The sequence below is a fragment of the Zalophus californianus genome, chromosome 8 (genome assembly GCF_009762305.2).
Source record: "Zalophus californianus isolate mZalCal1 chromosome 8, mZalCal1.pri.v2, whole genome shotgun sequence".
Classification (NCBI taxonomy): Eukaryota; Metazoa; Chordata; class Mammalia; order Carnivora; family Otariidae; genus Zalophus; species Zalophus californianus.
In genome coordinates, this window is record NC_045602.1 from 31,984,722 (window position 1) to 32,001,884 (window position 17,163).

A 17,163-nucleotide genomic window follows, 5' to 3' on the forward strand; every position below is an offset into this window, starting at 1 on the left:
TAAAGAATTGTCTTTAAAAAGAAAATAATTACAAAGAAAAAATAAAGTAACATCTTCCACTTATTAAAAAAATAATTTAAAAAATTAAAAATAAATAAATAGGGCACCTGGGTGGCTTAGCCAGTTAGGCGTCTGACTCTTGATTTCGGCTCAGGTCACGATCTCAGGGTCGTGGGATCTCCGGCCCCACATCAGGCTCCTAACTTAGCGTGAAGTCTGGGTCCCCTCTCCTGCTTCTCCCCCAGTGTGCTCTCTCTCTCTCTAATATATAAGTAAATAAAACAAAACAAATAAAAACAAAACAAATAAACAAAATAAAACAAACAAAAACAAATAAATAAGAGTTACTTAGCCCCAGTAAGGATATGCACCTTTGGGGGGCAGTTGGAGGAAGATACTGGTAATTAATTTTTTTTATGAAAGACAATAAAAAGGCTAATTATATGTCAAACCAAAGATCCGATGAGAGTAAAATCTTAGAGAAATTGATGTTTTGTGGTGGCAACCAATCTATCCCTTTTTATAAAATACACACATAAAAGAGAACTTTGATTTTCCTGAGAAAAGACCTTCTATATGAGACATGTAGAGTGTGACAACATGTGAGCTTAATTGTGGCATTTGATGACGAACTCACTGACGGTGTCAGCAAGAAACAAAACTTTACGGTCTAATAACAGGACAATTTTAGTTCATGTGAGATGGTGAAGACAAACATGGTATTCAATATGAAAAACACCACACAACCACAGATCTAGTAAAGCCTTGTTGAAAATGCAAATACCCACTAAAATGCAACACAACCTACCCCACCCCCACAAGAATAAGTCTCTAGGCGTCCAGGAGTCCATGCCTTCTTTACCATACACCCCAGTTCTGACCCTTCACAGGTGAGCCTATCACTGACTTTAGTTCAATGATCTATGGATTCCTGTTTCAAATTCTTAGAATATAAGTTCTTATCATTAGCTGTGGGATTTTCATTTTTCCAGTTCCCAGACATTTTGCCTAACCAGGTAAGATGTGATACTAAACAACTACACAGGCATCACTGTAAAGACCAAACTAAGATGGCATACTGTGGAGTTTGAACTGTTGTGACCGCTAGGTAACCAATGACCGTCCAATCTCAAAGGACTAAAGGAAGTTAGTGTCAACGAATACAAGGATAGTTCGTGAAGAGCAGAGCGTGAAAGAATTCAGAACTACCAGCAGAAGACAGAAGGGAAACACAGCACATACCTCCTGTTCCTTAGCCAGTTCCCATTATCAGCTGTAACCATTTTAAACAATTGGATCACCAGTTTGCAGTGGGCTATTTAGATAGTTTTGGTAGGAGTGCAATCCTTTTCCAATTGAGGCATTTATCTTTTTCAAGTCTCAACTTCTCCTCCAATTATTCAAAACATAATTCAAGGCTCAGATGCTTTGGGTAGCACTTCTAGCTATCGCCAAGGAAGGAGGTCAGCAAATCCTCTCCTCAAAAAAGCAACTATAATGCGGGAAAAAAAATTGACCAAACAACTCTGCTGCTCTGGAAACTGGCCAAAAGCATACAACAATCTGACATGTGTTTATGTTTGGAAAACTGCAGACTTTGTGCAGGGACCGTGGGAGACTGTGGCATTTTTGCCTGGAGCTGCTCCCACCCTCCTCCTCCCCCAGCTCAGTCACTGTGGAGGTTCTGCGGGACAAAACAGAACATATGGGCCGGCAGGTTGCTGTGGCTGAAGGGGGTGTTCGCTCAATTTGGAGCAGCGGGTGATACCAATACCCAACATTTTTATCAATGATCTCTCTCTGCTATGCAAGCAGGGGCAGCTGACGGCCCTACTAGCCTGACATTGCAGTCTGGTTGGAAAATGCAGATTTCTGGATGATCAGAGGCTGTGCACATGCATAGCAGAGACCAGATAGGGTCCAAGCTGTACACTCCTGGCCAACTCTGAGGCTGCATGCACGTGCACAGGAAATTAAAAAGGGTTCAGCAAAAAGTATAAGCCAGGACAGACTTGAAAACAGCCCAAACAGTGAATTCACTCCCCATCTAAAACACATCCATCAGCAAAGGGCAGAAATCCGACTGGTTGGGGTTTCTTAGCACCACTAAGCTATGCAGACACAGGGCAACCCCCTAGAAAGCTAAACTTAAAAATAAACACAAGAATGTTTTTATTTTTTATTATTTTTTTAAGATTGTATTTATTTGTTTGACAGAGAGAGACACAGCGAGAGAGGGAACACAAGCAGGGGAGTGGGAGAGGGAGAAGCAGGCTTCCCGCTGAGCAGGGAGCCTGATGTGGGACTCGATCCCAGGACCCTGGGATCATGACCCAAGCCGAAGGCAGATGCTTAACACCTGAGCCACCCAGGCGCCCCAAGAATGTTTTTTAAAAATAACCAAAAAGTTGAATAGAGATAGATTATAAAAAAGAACCAAGTGAAAACTGTAGGGTTGAAACGTACAACAACACATGAAATAACACTAGAGAAGCTAAGAAATGGATTTGAGATGACAGAAGAAAAAAAATAAGTGAACCTGAAGATAAATCCATAGAAATCATCAACTGAAAAATAGAGAAAACAGAACAGGGACACCTGGGTGGCTCAGTTGGTTAAACGTCTGCCTTCGGCTCAGGCCATGATCTCAGGGTCCCGGGATGGAGTCCCACGTGTCCGCTTCTCCCTCTCCCTCTGCCTGCCGCTCCCCCCTGCTTGTGTGCGCGCTCTCAAATAAGTAAATAAGATCTTAAAAAAAGAGGAAAACAGAACAGAACCTCGGAGACCTGTAAGACATCAAGCACATCAACACATGTGTGAGAGTCCAAGAAGGAGAGGATGCGTTCTGTGCCCACTGCTGCCATGGCACCTGTGAAAAAGCTTATGGCGAAGTGGGGGCAAAAAAAAGAACCCTTGACCGCACTCCCTCTGTAGAGGATGGAATCATGGAAGCTGCCAGTTTTGAGCGGTTTCTGCAAGAAAGAATCAAAGTGAATGGAGAAACTGGGAGTCTCAGTGGAGGGGTTGTAACCATTGAAAGGAGCAAGAGCGAGATTACTGTAACCTCTGAGGTGCCTTTTTCCAAAAGGTATTTGAAATATCTCACCAAAAAATATTTGAAGAACAATAATCTATGTGATTGGTTACACACAGTTGCTACCAGCAAAGAGAGTTACAAATTGCATTACTTTCAGATTAACCAGGATGAGGGAGAGGAGGATTAAAACTCATTTATCTGGAATATTTTATATGAGTTCTTGAATAAAACTTGAGAACCAAAAAACAAAACAAAACAAACAAAAAAGAACAAAAAGAAGAGGAAACGGTCAGAAAAGTATTTCAAAAAATAATGGCAAAAACTCTCAAATTTGACAAAAACCATTAATCGATACAACCAAGCAGCTCAAATAACTCCAAGAGAATACAAAAAGATCCCCACCTAGCTATATAATATTTAAACTACTGAATGCCAAAAAACAAAGAAAATTGGAAAGAGAAAAAGTACTCATTACTACACGGGACTACCAATACAATTATCTGACTGCTCATCTGAAACAGTGGGGTCCAGGAAGCAGCAGAAAGACATAGTCAAAGTGCTTAAAAACGAAGGATTCCGTATCACCCAAAACTACCACTCAAAAGCAAAGATGAAATGAAAACATTCCCAGATAAAGAATTAGAGAATTCATTGCTAGCAGACCTGCCTTACCAGAAATACTAGAGGAAGTCCTTCATGCTAAAAGGAAATTAAGATGGCAACATGAATCCTTGGAAAGAAAGAAGAATATCAGATATAGTAAATTTATGGGTAACAAAAAGGACCTGTGTATTTTCTCATCTCTTTTTTAAAAGACATAAGACTGTATAAAGCAAACATTATGACACTGTATCACTGAGTTTATAATACCTACAGCACACGGGAAGGAAATCCAGGAAAAGGAAATACACTGGAGCAAAATTTCTGTATTTTACCAGAATATTAATGTGAAGTAGATTGTGATAAATGAAGATATAACAACTAAGGAAATAACTCACAAATACAGTAAAAAATAAAATGAAGAGGAATTAAAATGATACAGCAAAACAACACTTAATACAAAAGAAGGCAGGTCCAAGGGGAAGAGGGGAAAAAAGACGGAAAACATATAGAAAACAACAAAAATGGGAAATACAAAAAAAAAAAGGGAATTGTAAATCCAACCATAGCAATGATTGTATTAACTGTAGATGGCTTAAATACCCCAAAAGGCAGTTTTGTCAGACTGAAATTAAAAAGCAAGATATAGCAACTAACTACATGCACCAATAGGCTGAAATTAAGTGGATGGAAAAAATGTGCCATACAAAACAGTCATCAATAGAGAGTTGGAGGGGCGCCTGGGGGGCTCAGTCGGTTGGACGTCTGCCTTCAGCTCAGGTCATGGTCTTGGTGTCCTGGGATGGAGCCCCGCATCAGGCTCCCCACTTGGCAGGGAGTCTGCTTCTCCCTCTCCCTCTGCCTGCCATTCCCCCCCGCTTGCGCTCTCTTCTCTTTCTGTGTCAAATAAATAAATAAAATCTTAAAAAAAAAATAGAGCTGGAGTGGCTATATTATTATCAGACAAAATAGATTTTAAAACAAGAAGTATTCGTAGAGACAAAAATACTTTATAGTAAAAGCATCATCATATCAGAAAGATACAATTATAAATGTATGTATGCAGCTAGAAGAGCCACAGAGGCTTTGTGACCAGAGGCCACTCCTGGAGTCACCTTAGTGTTGGGTAAAACCAATAGTTCTAGTAAATACGGCTTCAAATTTCCTGAACAGCACGTTCTTTCTTTTAGATGAATATTTCTCTGAGCACAGTGACCTCTGCTGGTATTTATATAAACTAAAATGCAGTTTCTACCATTTTCATAGAAAGGTTCTACTCCAGGGGCGCCTGGGGGGCTTGGATGGTTAAGCCTCTGCCTTTGGCTCAGGTCATGATCTCCAGGTCCTGGGATCGAGCCCCACACCGAGTCCCACATCGGGCTTCCAGCTCAGTGGGGACTCTGCTTCTCCTTCTCCCTCTGCCTCTCCCCTGCTCATGCTGTCTCAAATGAATAAATTCTTTAAAAAAAAAAAAGAAAGAAAGAAAGGTTCCATTCCAGCTTAAGGTCATTTGCTCAGAGAAAGGATCAGAGAAACATAAAGAATACATATTAGAACCTTCCTTTGAATGAGTATTGCAAACTTTATTATAATAGTAATAAGCCAGGCCAATCTGTCCAGTAACTAGTGAACTAGGTGGGCCATTACTAGCCCCAACTGCAATATTCTGGTTATATATTAGAATCACCAGGAAGATTTTTAGAATATTAATGCTCAGGCATCACCCTCAGCAATTTTGACTTCATTGGAATGTTTCTAAGGCTTCTGGGTGATCCTAATATGTAACTAGGGAAAACCACCACCCTAGAGTAAAAGCTTTCACTAACATTCTAAGTGCATAAATGTTTAGCTAGAATTTGCCCCGTAGCTTCAGGAAGCACTTCCTCAAGAATGAGTCACAGAGAAACAATCTTCCCAGACCAAAAGTGTGTCTCGGTAAGGCTGTTGCAACCCTACCAGTAATGGCACCTAAGATCTTCAGAAATAATTATATTGAAGATTGTGAACAGTTGAAGATAAACGTCTAAACCAGGGATGGCAAACATTTTCTGTAATGGTTTTGTGATTTACAATCTGTCACAATTACTCAATTCTGCCCCTGTAACACAAAAAGTCAAGAGATGATAGGTAAACAAATGAGCCTTGGCTGCGTTCCAGTAAAACTTTATGGATGCTGCAATTTGAATTTCACATCATTTTCATGTCATTAAGTATTATTACACTTTTAATTTTTTCAACCACATAAAAATGTAGAAACCATCTTAGCTCATTAGCTGTATGAAAACAGCAGTGGGCCAGATCTGGCCTGTGGGCCATCACTTCCTAAATCCTGGTCTAAATAGCCTGCACTCTGAAAGAATATAAACAGTAAAGCATAGTATAACCATCCTTACTTAAAGAAGGCAGTATGTTCTTATTATAGGAGCCCAGGAACTCTGGCGATGGTCATTTTGACAATGACTGAGATAAACTAGCCCATCTAACTTTACCTCTGCTATATATATTTTCTTTACAGCCAGATTTTTTATTCTTGGCATTGAACAGATTCATTTTCTAGAATCCAGATTTCTTCAAGATATGCTATAACCCCAAATAAAAACTAACAAGGTCTTCCTATAGGATCACATTCAGCCTCCTGCAAGCTTTGGTTACCGAGAACTACCCCAGGGAATCTGCAGAGAACTGGATAGGATTACAGGCTATAACCTTAGGCAGCTGATAGTCATATGAAATGGCTGCTGTTGGTCCAATGATGTTATTAATGTTTCTCACATGGGATAGGTGGACTCATCTGGGCTCACCAGCTCTTGGAGTGGTAGGTAAGTCCCCACCCTTCTCAGAGAACTGTCTGCACAGAAATCTTCCACACCCTTTCTGAGGAGAACTCTTGGAGTTTAACCCAAATGAGAAAAAAACCTTGCACTACAGCTGCAGAGTGGAGCTGGACATTAACAGCGGCCTATGGATCCAGATCCTCTGCAGGCGGAGTCAGACAGGGTCAGAGTCAGTCTTAGAGGTAGCTGAAAGGAAATGGGAACTTTTCATTGAAATGGTGATTGTAAAGGTCTCAGACAAGAGAGGAGGTTCCAATTTTATACGCTTGGTTTAATAGATTAGAATTCATTCATTCATCCATTAACTAACTTTTCCTTCATCAAGTACTAGGCAGTGAGGAAATGGAATAAGGCCTGGTACATCCTGTCCCAATTAGACTTGGCAGCATACCTGCAGAGAAGTAAATAGGCAATTACAGTGTGAATAGGAATCCGACTATAGAAGTTCACGGTGTTGAGAGCAAGGGAACGTCAACCAGACTTTTGAATATGTGGAAACTTTCCAGAATAGGGGGAAAATATGCATTCTGCCACAATTAAAACAAAAAAAACTATGCTGAGACACCATTTTCCAACACAAGATTGGTAAAATTAACAAGTGATAGCCCACCATGTTACACAAAGTATACCATGTAGGCAATAGGAGAGAAACAGATATATATCTAGTCACCAGGGCAAACTAACAATATCTAGCAAAAATATAAATGCACATATCCTTTGACCAGCAATTCAACTTCTAGGGATTATCCAAGATATGCAGGGTCACACGTAATGTATTGTGCAAGGTGATTCACTACAGCATTGTTACAGTAATTAGAAACAACCCTCACAGGTGATAAGGAACTGATTCAGTTCCTGTTAACTCCGCTCAAAAACGCTCAGTGGAAAAAAAGCAAGCACTCTCCAAAGTATACAAGGTCCTGTATGATCTGTGTCCTACAGCCCTCTCCCTTCCTATGCCATCTCTTCCCGGTTCTCCCTTCTGTTCACTTCATCGTGGTCTCCTTACCCAACTGAAAACTCTTCAGGGCCTTCAGTTACTGTGCCCTCTGCCCAGAGTTGATGTACCTTACTCCCTCACTTGTGCAATTGTCACCATCAGAGGCCTTACTTAGACACCCTTTACTCAACACCAACCAACTCCCTCTCTCTCCCCCAGCTTCATGGTTGTGCATATACGTTATTACCCACCTGTTTGTTCATTTGTCTTTCCCAGAACTTAAGCTCCATGAAGACGGACTTTGTTCACCTGTTTTCCAAGGCTAGCAGAACCTGGCACATTGAAGGGGCACAAAAGTTAACTGCATAAATTATGCAATATCCAGGAACTAAATAGTATGCAGCATAAAAAAAATGAGCAAGTGCCATTTTTACCTACATAAAAGAACTCCAAAATGTTAAGTGAGAAAAACAAGGTCTATCTCTTTTGTGTTAAAAGGAAAAAGGAGAAAGTATGTATGTGTGCTCAGGCTATATAATTGGTTAACAGTGGTTATCTTTGGGGAGAGAACTGTGCTGCTTAGTTAGGGGTAGGGAGCCTTCTTACTGTATACACCTTGAATATATATTACCAAGTCAAAAAATGAGATAAAATGGAAAATAAGTTGGGCCAATGGCTATGGGAAAGGGAAAAAGCACTAGATCTGAGAACTGGCCTTGAGGGCGTAACAGTTAATTAGCTACTGCATTCCACATGTTTGTTATCCTTCTAACCAGCATCTTTTCCTCATTAAGTCTGGAAACAAAATAGCCAAATTATTAGCAATGGCATAATCTACAATGGATAGAATCATAGATTTTATTTTCTGATTTTCCCATATGGTTTTGTTTTAAAGGAGCAATAAGATGCTTTATTGATTAGAAAAGTAAGGGCTTTGGGTGCCTGGGTGGCTCAGTCGTTAACTGTCTGCCTTCGGCTCAGGTCATGATCCCAGGGTCCTGGGATGATGCCCCGCATCGGGCTCCCTGCTCCACGGGAAGCCTGCTTCTCCCTCTCCCTCTCCCTCTGCTGCTCTGCCTGCTTGTGCTGTCAAAATAAGTAAAATCCTTAAAAAAAAAAAAAAGTAAGGGTTTTGGAATGGTATGTAGGATTCAACGTTTCCTACCTCCTAACAGGATAATAGTACAGTATTAATCTTTCTGAACCCATTTCCTCTTCTGCAAGATGGGGTTGACAGCACTATTTTGTTGTGGGGATTGACAAAAATATCAAAAGTTTGGTATTTTTACTAGAATAACAGGAAACCCCTAAGGTGTGGAAAAAATAACCTATCTGGCTTTAAAGCTGCCTACTGGTGTTCCCTGCCACTGTCCCTTAAGATAATTCTGGATAGAACAGCTTTAATACTACCATACCTTAAACCTAGGCATCTTCATCCCATTTCTTTGGCTTGTCACCAGTTTTCACCACCCTCCAAACACTCCAAGACCAGCCAGGCCCCTAGTATGTTACTTCGACTTTTACTCCAACATGTCTTTCCAGCTATGCAATTATTTACATCGAGGTTGTACAGCCCTCCCTTCCAAAGTCCTCCAAATAACGGTTGCTCAAGGAGAGCCAGATCTAATGAATTCTTCGCTATTACTCTTCGCCAAGCTGTTAAGAGCTTCCACTTCCTTTTAATATTATCTTGGAAATCACCATGCTCTTTAGACTTCAAGATAGGCTACATAAAGATGAGAAATCACAATCCTATACCACCATTCATTTAACCAATTCTCAAAGTTTGACGGTGTTTCCAAACTCCCTCAGATTTCCTTCATCTCAGGAGGGAACATGGCAAGGTGGTAGGAACTTTCACTCAATACTTAAGCCTAGCTCCAAGTCCAAAGGAAAACTACCACTGTGAAGTCAGGGGTATGCATTACCTACCTTTCAACACCTCTCGGTAGGTGAGAGGACCAAAATAAGATTTTATGTCCAAAGTACTGTGTCTGATGTGTTTAATTAGCTACCAGGTAGTGCCAGGTTTAAAATTTGGAAGGAATGAGCCTAGACTGGCACCTTATCAAGTCAGTCACATAAATTTAGCATTCCTAACATCTTAAATTGTAAACAAAAGTACACTGCATCAAAGTGTTACCATTTTAAGATGTATACTAATCATAGAAGTAGTCGCTGTGAAGCACGTGAAAGGTACTAGCCTAGATACCCAGCATTCCCTTTCCCATTAAGGGCAGAACTTTCCGTGCTGGTTTCTTAAACCCATTTTTGCCCCTACCCCTCCTCTATATCCTTCTCATTCTTTTGTACTAATCTCTAGGATGCAGCTAGCAATCCATCCCCAAGCTACAGGTGATTCCTACTCTTGGCTCAGAACTCCCACTTCCAAAAATTGATATCAGGATTGTTTGTTCTCTGCAGATTTATTAAGTGAACTTATCTTTATATAATACAGAACAATTAAAGCTGACCAAGTGGAACAAATAAGCCTGCCAATTATACACAGCTTTACACCATTATAATTCAGCCAGTTGTCAAAATTCTGAAAACAAAGCATCCAATCTTTCAACGCACTAGTGATCAGACCAAATAAAATTTGATGCAGACCAGTATTCCCCTTTTTTTGCACCAATGCTAGTGAATACCTGGTAAAAGCTTGACCGGAAAACTCAAAATTAACTACTATTGCCCTACTAAAGATAAAGTCTCAATAAAGAATCTACTGGCTATATTCTAAGATCTACCAGATGCTACCAAAACAACTACATAAGGTGTTGCTAAATGTGAGATTTACAAAACTGCTTTAGTCTCATTAACATTTCTGATTGACATCTTTTTTCTTTTCTCTGATTGACATCTTTACTTTTGCACCAGCCTGGCAAAATAAGATGTTGGTTGGTAGTCAGAAACTGAAAAACCTAGATTGGGAATTAACAGATCTCTGCTCAGAATATGGCAATCCATTTCAAGAGACAGATTATCCGGACTGGAAAATTTTGCAAAGCTGGTTTACATGAAGATGTTTTGTCCCAAATTCAGACAATTCCTCAAACATGCAGAAGTTGTGGTATAAAATGTTGAAAAAACAAAAACATTGGGTAAAACTTAATAAAATCAGGAGTTCTAGTTTGACACCATCCCATCTAATAGCCTGAAAACCTCAGTTACGATACTTAACTAAATAGCCTTTGGAATCATTGGTCCCTCTAGGTTGACAGATTGAGATTAGAGCTTGATATCTAGTAACACCAACTCCAATAGATTAATGTAGGGACTTGTCATATACACTTATGCTATTAAGGGGACTTGAGTTATCTCACCCAAAGCTCTAAGGATAAAAAGGAATTTTCAAAGTGTATGTATACTACAGCTAATGATGTTGACGACTCAACACCATTAAACTTTGAAATGTTAAGTCTGTATGAATATGGTTAATATCAAGGTTCACCCCTGAAGCTTAACAAACTGAATTATTAATATTGAACACAAATCAAAAATCTAGTTAGAAACATTTTATTTAAATGTGCCAAATAAAAACCCACATTTTCAGACCATAGGATGTTAATACATTCAACAAAAATTTTATATTATCTTACTGCTGTGAATTTACAGAGTAATAATCCAGATCCACTTTGATTAGATGGTTGAAATACCCTTCCTAGGTTACACTTTGACACCACAAATCCCTTATAATAATGTAAACAAAATAACTTTTCCCTAAAAGGTGAACTTGAGAACTTCAGTCCACTCTTTCAGGACTTGCACTTCTTCGCGGACTTCCTGATGGGGAACGACTAAAAAAAAAAAAAACATTAAGTTTGGCACTGATTAGTATTTACTGAAATTTACTCTTCTCGTGTACATGTCAGGGCAAAACTCAATTTCAATAAACTCGAAAGTGGCCAAAAGTACTTTATGGCAGAAAGCTAAAAATCCCAAGATTAACATATAAATCCTTTGTCTCTGCTTAAGATTAGTTTAATAGCCTCCTTACTACAACTGCTAGAGAACAATTTTGAATTCTGGGAGGTTTTTCCTTCATGTGGGTACTTCATTTACCTATCGTCCCATGTGGAGGAAAAAGGTTTCTCAACATGAAATTATACAGTTAAAGGTTCACAGCACTAAACATCTTAATAATCACCCTAACATTTTATGACTAAGAATCTACCAAAACTACAAACTAATGTTGAAGTAGGAAAAGCAATCATCTAAGAAACTTAGTATCTAGTAATATATATAGCACCAATTCTCCAAAGAGCTCAAAGCCTGCAAAAGTAAGCAGTAAGCAAAACAAATTCTGCGGAGGCCACACTTGACAGTTAAGATTTGCCAACAAATTATTTAGCTTACCTTCTTTTTGGAGATGGAGATCTGGACTTTGATCGGCTGTCAAAACATGAGAAATTCTATTAAGAAAAAGTACTAACCAATCCCTTTCTTATAATCACAGTATCATGAAATGAACCCCCAAGTTGCCCTGAGCTTAAAATTAAAAGGTCAGGCCACAATTAAACTGAGAAAGAGCCTTGCAGTTTTTGCAAACAAAAGCCAATCTTCCAACAACTGTTCTTCATAAAATGAACTGCTTCACTACATCACAATCTTTACATCTGCTTTAAGCACGGTATCTCAGAATGCTTCTCCATGCGCCCATCAGTTCTAACAAGGCCTCTTCATGTAACCCCAAAGCCAGAAACTTCGCACTATAGCTTGACATTTTCTTGTCCAGGAAGTCAATAGGCCTATTGTGGCTGAAGTTCTAAAGTTTGATTTACTAAGAAGGTACTGTGTTCCACTAACACCTAAGCTTAATCAACAATTCAAAACACTTTGAACTCTTTGGATATTGGTGCCATATAACTAGAAGAGCATTCATCAGATTTTTACCCTACCTGCTTCGTGGTCGTGAAAGAGACCTGGATCTTGATCTTGACCTTGACCGTGATCTTAATAAAAAGAAAAACAATTATACCAATTAGTTCATAGGAATAATCTCTCTAAACACCTACTGAGCACTTTTAGGTAAACTAAGAATAGAGAAACTAAAATTAAGCAAGACACAGGGTGCTTGGCTGACTCAGTAGGTAGTATGTGACTCTTGATCTCAGGGGTTAGGAGTTAAGAGCCCAGGCTGGGTGTAAAGATTAAAAAAATTGTGTTGTTTTTTTAAAGATTTTATTATAAAATTGACAGAAAGATACAGTGAGAGAGGGAACACAAGCAGGGGGAGTGGGAGAGGGAGGAGCAAGCTTCCCGCTGAACAGGGAGCCCGATGTGGGGCTCCATCCCAGGACCCTGGAATCATGACCTGAGCCAAATGCAGACCTTAACAACTGAGACACCCAAGTGCCCCTAAAAAAGTTTTTCAATTAAGTATTACAAAAACAAAAACAAAAACCCAAAACTAAGCAGACAACTCTTTCCTTATATCGGCCTATGACTGGACAAACGACATGAATAAGAACCACCACTTCAATTACTTGGTTCTATCATACTCATTGATCTGGGTTGATTGTCACAGTTCCTGAAGAGAGGTATGACATTCTTAGACTATATAGTATCCAAGAGAAATAAATGGTTTTCATTTAAGACTGCTTTACCTTCAAAGAATCAAACCAACATCAGACCCCTAAAAAGACATTTCAATACTTCTGGTGATGTATCAGTATATAATGTCACAACTGGATCTTAAAAGACTATTCTCAAGATCATTAACAAGCTTTCATAGTTCAGGACCATCGATTTGTCATACAAACTAAATCTGGCTCTAAAATACACAAATCGGGGTCCTGCAATGCATTCGTCTAGAGAGTCCAGAGCTTTCTCAAGTGGACTAAAATTTTAGAATCCCTGCATTTAGAGATTTTGTGCTATTATTTAACTCCCAGTGGCATTCCCTACTAGTGACTCAACTGTAGTATTGTCAACTCTTCATTTTCTAGAATCTTAACCATTTCAATCACCTTTAAAGGACTTCTATAAAAGGAGTAAAAAAAATAAGGTTCGTAGTTTGATTTTTAACTTCTTACATTTCAGTGTCAGTCTCTGGTTAAAAACAGGCCACATTCACCCACAGTTACACTACTGTAAACAACTTCCCATGGTCTCAAATTCACCCATTGTTCAAAAAAGGAGAAATTTTTATGTTTAAACTTGCTTCTAAGTAACCTCCTCGTTCTTTTAAAAGATTTTATCTATTTATTTGAGAGACAGTACACAAGACGGGGTAGGGTCAGAGGGAGAAACATACTCCCCACTGAGCAGGGAGTCCGATGTGGGACTCGATCCTGGGACCCCAGGGTCATGACCTGAGCCAAAGGGAGTCGCTTAACCAACTGAGCCACCCAGGCACCCTTATCCTCCTTGTTCTAATGGGCCTCCTGATCAGAGATCCAGCAATTACCACCTTTTAGAGGTAGCATCATTTACCTAGACAGACATAATCTGACTAGAGTTCAGCAATACGTCTACCCAGAGTGTTCACTGGAATGACTTGAGGATTTGTGCTTTGGACCATCCTCTACCATGGCCTCTCAACCCTCTAAAAATCTTTGATTGGGCTTTTCTTTATCTGTACAATTACAGTAATATCCATTTATAGGTCATGTATAAATTCAACTTCTAGGTCTCAAAATTATTTTTGAAGCAATCCCATTTCAATTACGTCTTTAAGACACTCATTGCCTTGAAGTGCAGTCATTAAGACGTGACAATCCAAATACAAATAAGGGAAAAAAAGTGTTACATACTGGAAATACCTCGATCCTTTTATAGAACCAGACCTAGATCGTCTGAGTGAAGCTGATCTTGATCTACGAAGAGACACCGATCTTGATCGTCGTGGAGATGCTGATCTTGATCTAAAACATAAATCCAAGTTTAAGTCTTATGTCCAATTAGTTTATCACTTGTTAAAGCTTAAATTAAGCAGTATTTCTCACCTCCTTCCCCTGCTCCTGCTTCGTGAGCGAGAGTATCGCCTACCCCTGGACCTCGAATGTGATCTAGACCGTGACCTATTTTTTTAAGTTAGAAAAACACAAAATGTTAGATGGTAACTCGTTTTTAGAGTTTGTGTGCCTCTGCTGAAATCAAATCTCAAAGCTATTTAAATTTAGTGTCTCATTCGGAAATAAACTCTGGGCCTATTAAGTTTTTTTTTTTTTTTACTACCTAAAAAAAGATTTGTTAAAAGCTGAATTACATCTTAGAATTACATAATATAAAACACTATAATGTGTATTTAAAATAAACCTTGCAAGTTTGCAGGTCGACCCTCTTTGGCCCATGGTCTAGTAGATCTAGACGATCTAGAAGTATCTATAGCCGATCGCTGCATCTAGATGTTTTCTTCAATCTAACGACGATCAAACTGACAGCCAAATGAGCCAGGTGAGGCTTGATTGACGCAAGAAGATTTTTCTAGTTGGGAATGTGGTCAATCTGGTGTTCCTCTTTCTAAACCGGAGGGGGCCCCAATTGTAAGCCAAATTTACTGTTACGGCGATCACCGTCTCAAATTTTCTGCCCTTTAAAGAATAAGGTGAAGCTAGGTGTAGATGACTCGAGGGGATCTGGCCTCTTATGCTGATCACCTCAAGGTCTAGGAGGATCTTAATTGTCGGATTTGCAAGGCGCCTCAGCATGATATCATAAGGCTCGTGACATTCTGAATCAAGGCGACTGACTCAAACGAAGAAACCTGAAAGGTTTTGACCAGGTTGATTATTAATATATTAACATTTGTTTAATTAAACAAAAATTGTAAAATACACCTGTACAATTAACATTCAAGTTTATAGAAAAATACTAGTTTCTGCCTTGCTAATAAAAAAATTACTTGATTAACTAGTATACCAACCATTCCTTTATTAAAATAAATACCTGCTTCGCCGCCGCCGGCTATAACGATGACAATCATAAGCATAATGTCCCTTTTCGCCACACTCATAGCATCTATCATTGGGATCAAAGGGACGTCGGGCGGGTGGTCTATCAAAACGAGATCTCCGAGGCATGCCTGTTGATAATTCAACTCTCACTCGGGAACCACAAATCACCCTATAAAAGAGAATAAACAAAATTCTAATGCTAAGAATACACATCACTTCTAGATTTAGAACTTTCCAACCACTCTTTTCCCTCACAAACTTCAGCTATCTTTCTAAACCCTTCCAACTCCCACCTTTGCGCCCCCTTCATATCTTAAAAATACAGAATTACGATTAGCTAGTCTCCTCCAGACTACAGAATCCAAGCTTATCACCTAGCTCACTACCCAGCCCACAGGAATATTCTAATAGACATCAATTTCCCATAACCAACATCTTACTTACTTCCCATCCAGGCCTCGCACTGCATCTTCTGCATCTCTAGGATCTTCAAATTCCACAAAGGCAAATCCTGGAGGATTTCTCGCAATCCACACAGTTCTTAAGGGACCATAATAACTGAAAGCCCTTTCTAACTCTCCTTTGCCGGCACCGGTTCCCAGATTACCAACATACACCTTGGTTTCTGTTTAAAAACGCAAATAGAATAACGCATGTTATGCAAAATTTTGCCTAAGTCTGAGTGAATTCTGTGCCCCAAACAGGCCATCCTTAATCTTGTGCAAAGCACGTTTAATGCTTTATCAAAGATTTACTTTAGCCTTAAACCCAGCAAAGCCCATACATTTTGAGAAGCTAGGTGTATGACAAAGATCTTTACATTCTAGTAAGGAAACGACCTCCAAAACAGAAGCACAGACACGTGGTAGGATATTCCGAGGCGTGGGGCGGGCTCCGCCCCGGCCCCGCCCCCGAGTCCCGGCAGCCCCGGGCGCGCGGGGAGCGCGCGGGCCGGCAGCGTCGGCAGCGGGCGGGCCCCGGCAGGGGCCGGACCGGGAGAGCGGGGCTGCGCCGGCTCTCGTCCTCCGCGGCAACCGCCCTAGGCGCAGGCTCGCCCAGACTCCAGCTCCCCGCCCCAGAGCCATAAACCGCGCTCGAAAGAGCTAAAAGAGAAAAGAAACCAGCCGCCAGACGAAAAGATTATGTCTCCATTCCCACTCCTCATTCGACCGATTGTCTGACGAGAATGCGCAGCTCGAAGCTGCCACGCTTTTGTTCAGTCTCAAATTCACCCCTGATTTTACGGCTGCGACCAGATCTGTCTGCTAAAGTGGCGGGAAAGCGCCAAGGAAATGCGCCACCATGGTCGTCAATGTGCGCAAAATGGCAGCCGAGAGCGGGGGGGGGGGGACGGGGGGGACAGGCGGGCGCCTCGAGGAAGGGCAACAGGGAAACAGTGATCGTGGGTCTGCCTCGGGCTGCGGTGGGAAACGAAATCGCCCAAGAATGAATACGGAACCCACCACAGACCTGCACCCGCCATCCCCCGGCTGCCCTCGATACCCCGCCCCCGCGGCCTCCGGCTTCGTATGGTGTGCGCCGAAGCCGCCATTACGCACGCGGAATAACCGTCTCCCAACCGCCGCGCCAACCCCACGGCCTCGCAATACTCACTACATCCACAGCAACGTCCCTTACCGGACCCTGGCCTCTTACCTCCTCCATACCGCCCGTAACGCGACATGATGACTGGCCCGCGAGCTCGGCTCTTTCAGCTCGCAGAGCCCAGGGAGCGTGAAATACAAAAGCTGCAAAACCTAGTCCGTGGCCAACGGTCCCGGCGGCACTACGAGGAAGAGGCTGGGTTCGCGTTTATATATGCGGCGGCTGTGTCTCTCTGCGCATGCGTCATTT

The 17,163-nt window shown here is 40.8% G+C and overlaps 1 protein-coding gene and 1 pseudogene across 4 annotated transcripts; one reads left to right on the plus strand and one right to left on the minus strand.

Annotated features, from left to right (window-relative positions):
* The first annotated feature begins 2,862 nt into the window (after window positions 1-2,862).
* On the plus strand, window positions 2,863-3,224 carry LOC113938297 (annotated as a pseudogene).
* A 7,687-nt stretch (window positions 3,225-10,911) lies between these two features.
* On the minus strand, window positions 10,912-17,134 carry SRSF7 (serine and arginine rich splicing factor 7). 4 transcript variants are annotated; one of them, XM_027622559.1, is made up of 8 exons: window positions 16,966-17,134; window positions 15,754-15,934; window positions 15,302-15,478; window positions 14,359-14,433; window positions 14,176-14,277; window positions 12,310-12,363; window positions 11,768-11,803; window positions 10,912-11,208 (listed from the first exon to the last, which is right to left on the minus strand). In XM_027622559.1, exons 1-8 carry the CDS (start codon window positions 16,991-16,993, stop codon window positions 11,154-11,156), a joined length of 708 nt encoding a protein of 235 aa, XP_027478360.1. In that variant the 5' UTR covers window positions 16,994-17,134; the 3' UTR covers window positions 10,912-11,153. The 4 variants fall into 4 exon arrangements, with proteins under 4 accessions (XP_027478360.1, XP_027478359.1, XP_027478362.1 ...); XM_027622558.1 differs by having other exon boundaries at window positions 14,167-14,277; XM_027622561.1 differs by lacking the exon at window positions 11,768-11,803.
* Between the last annotated feature and the right edge of the window lie 29 nt (window positions 17,135-17,163).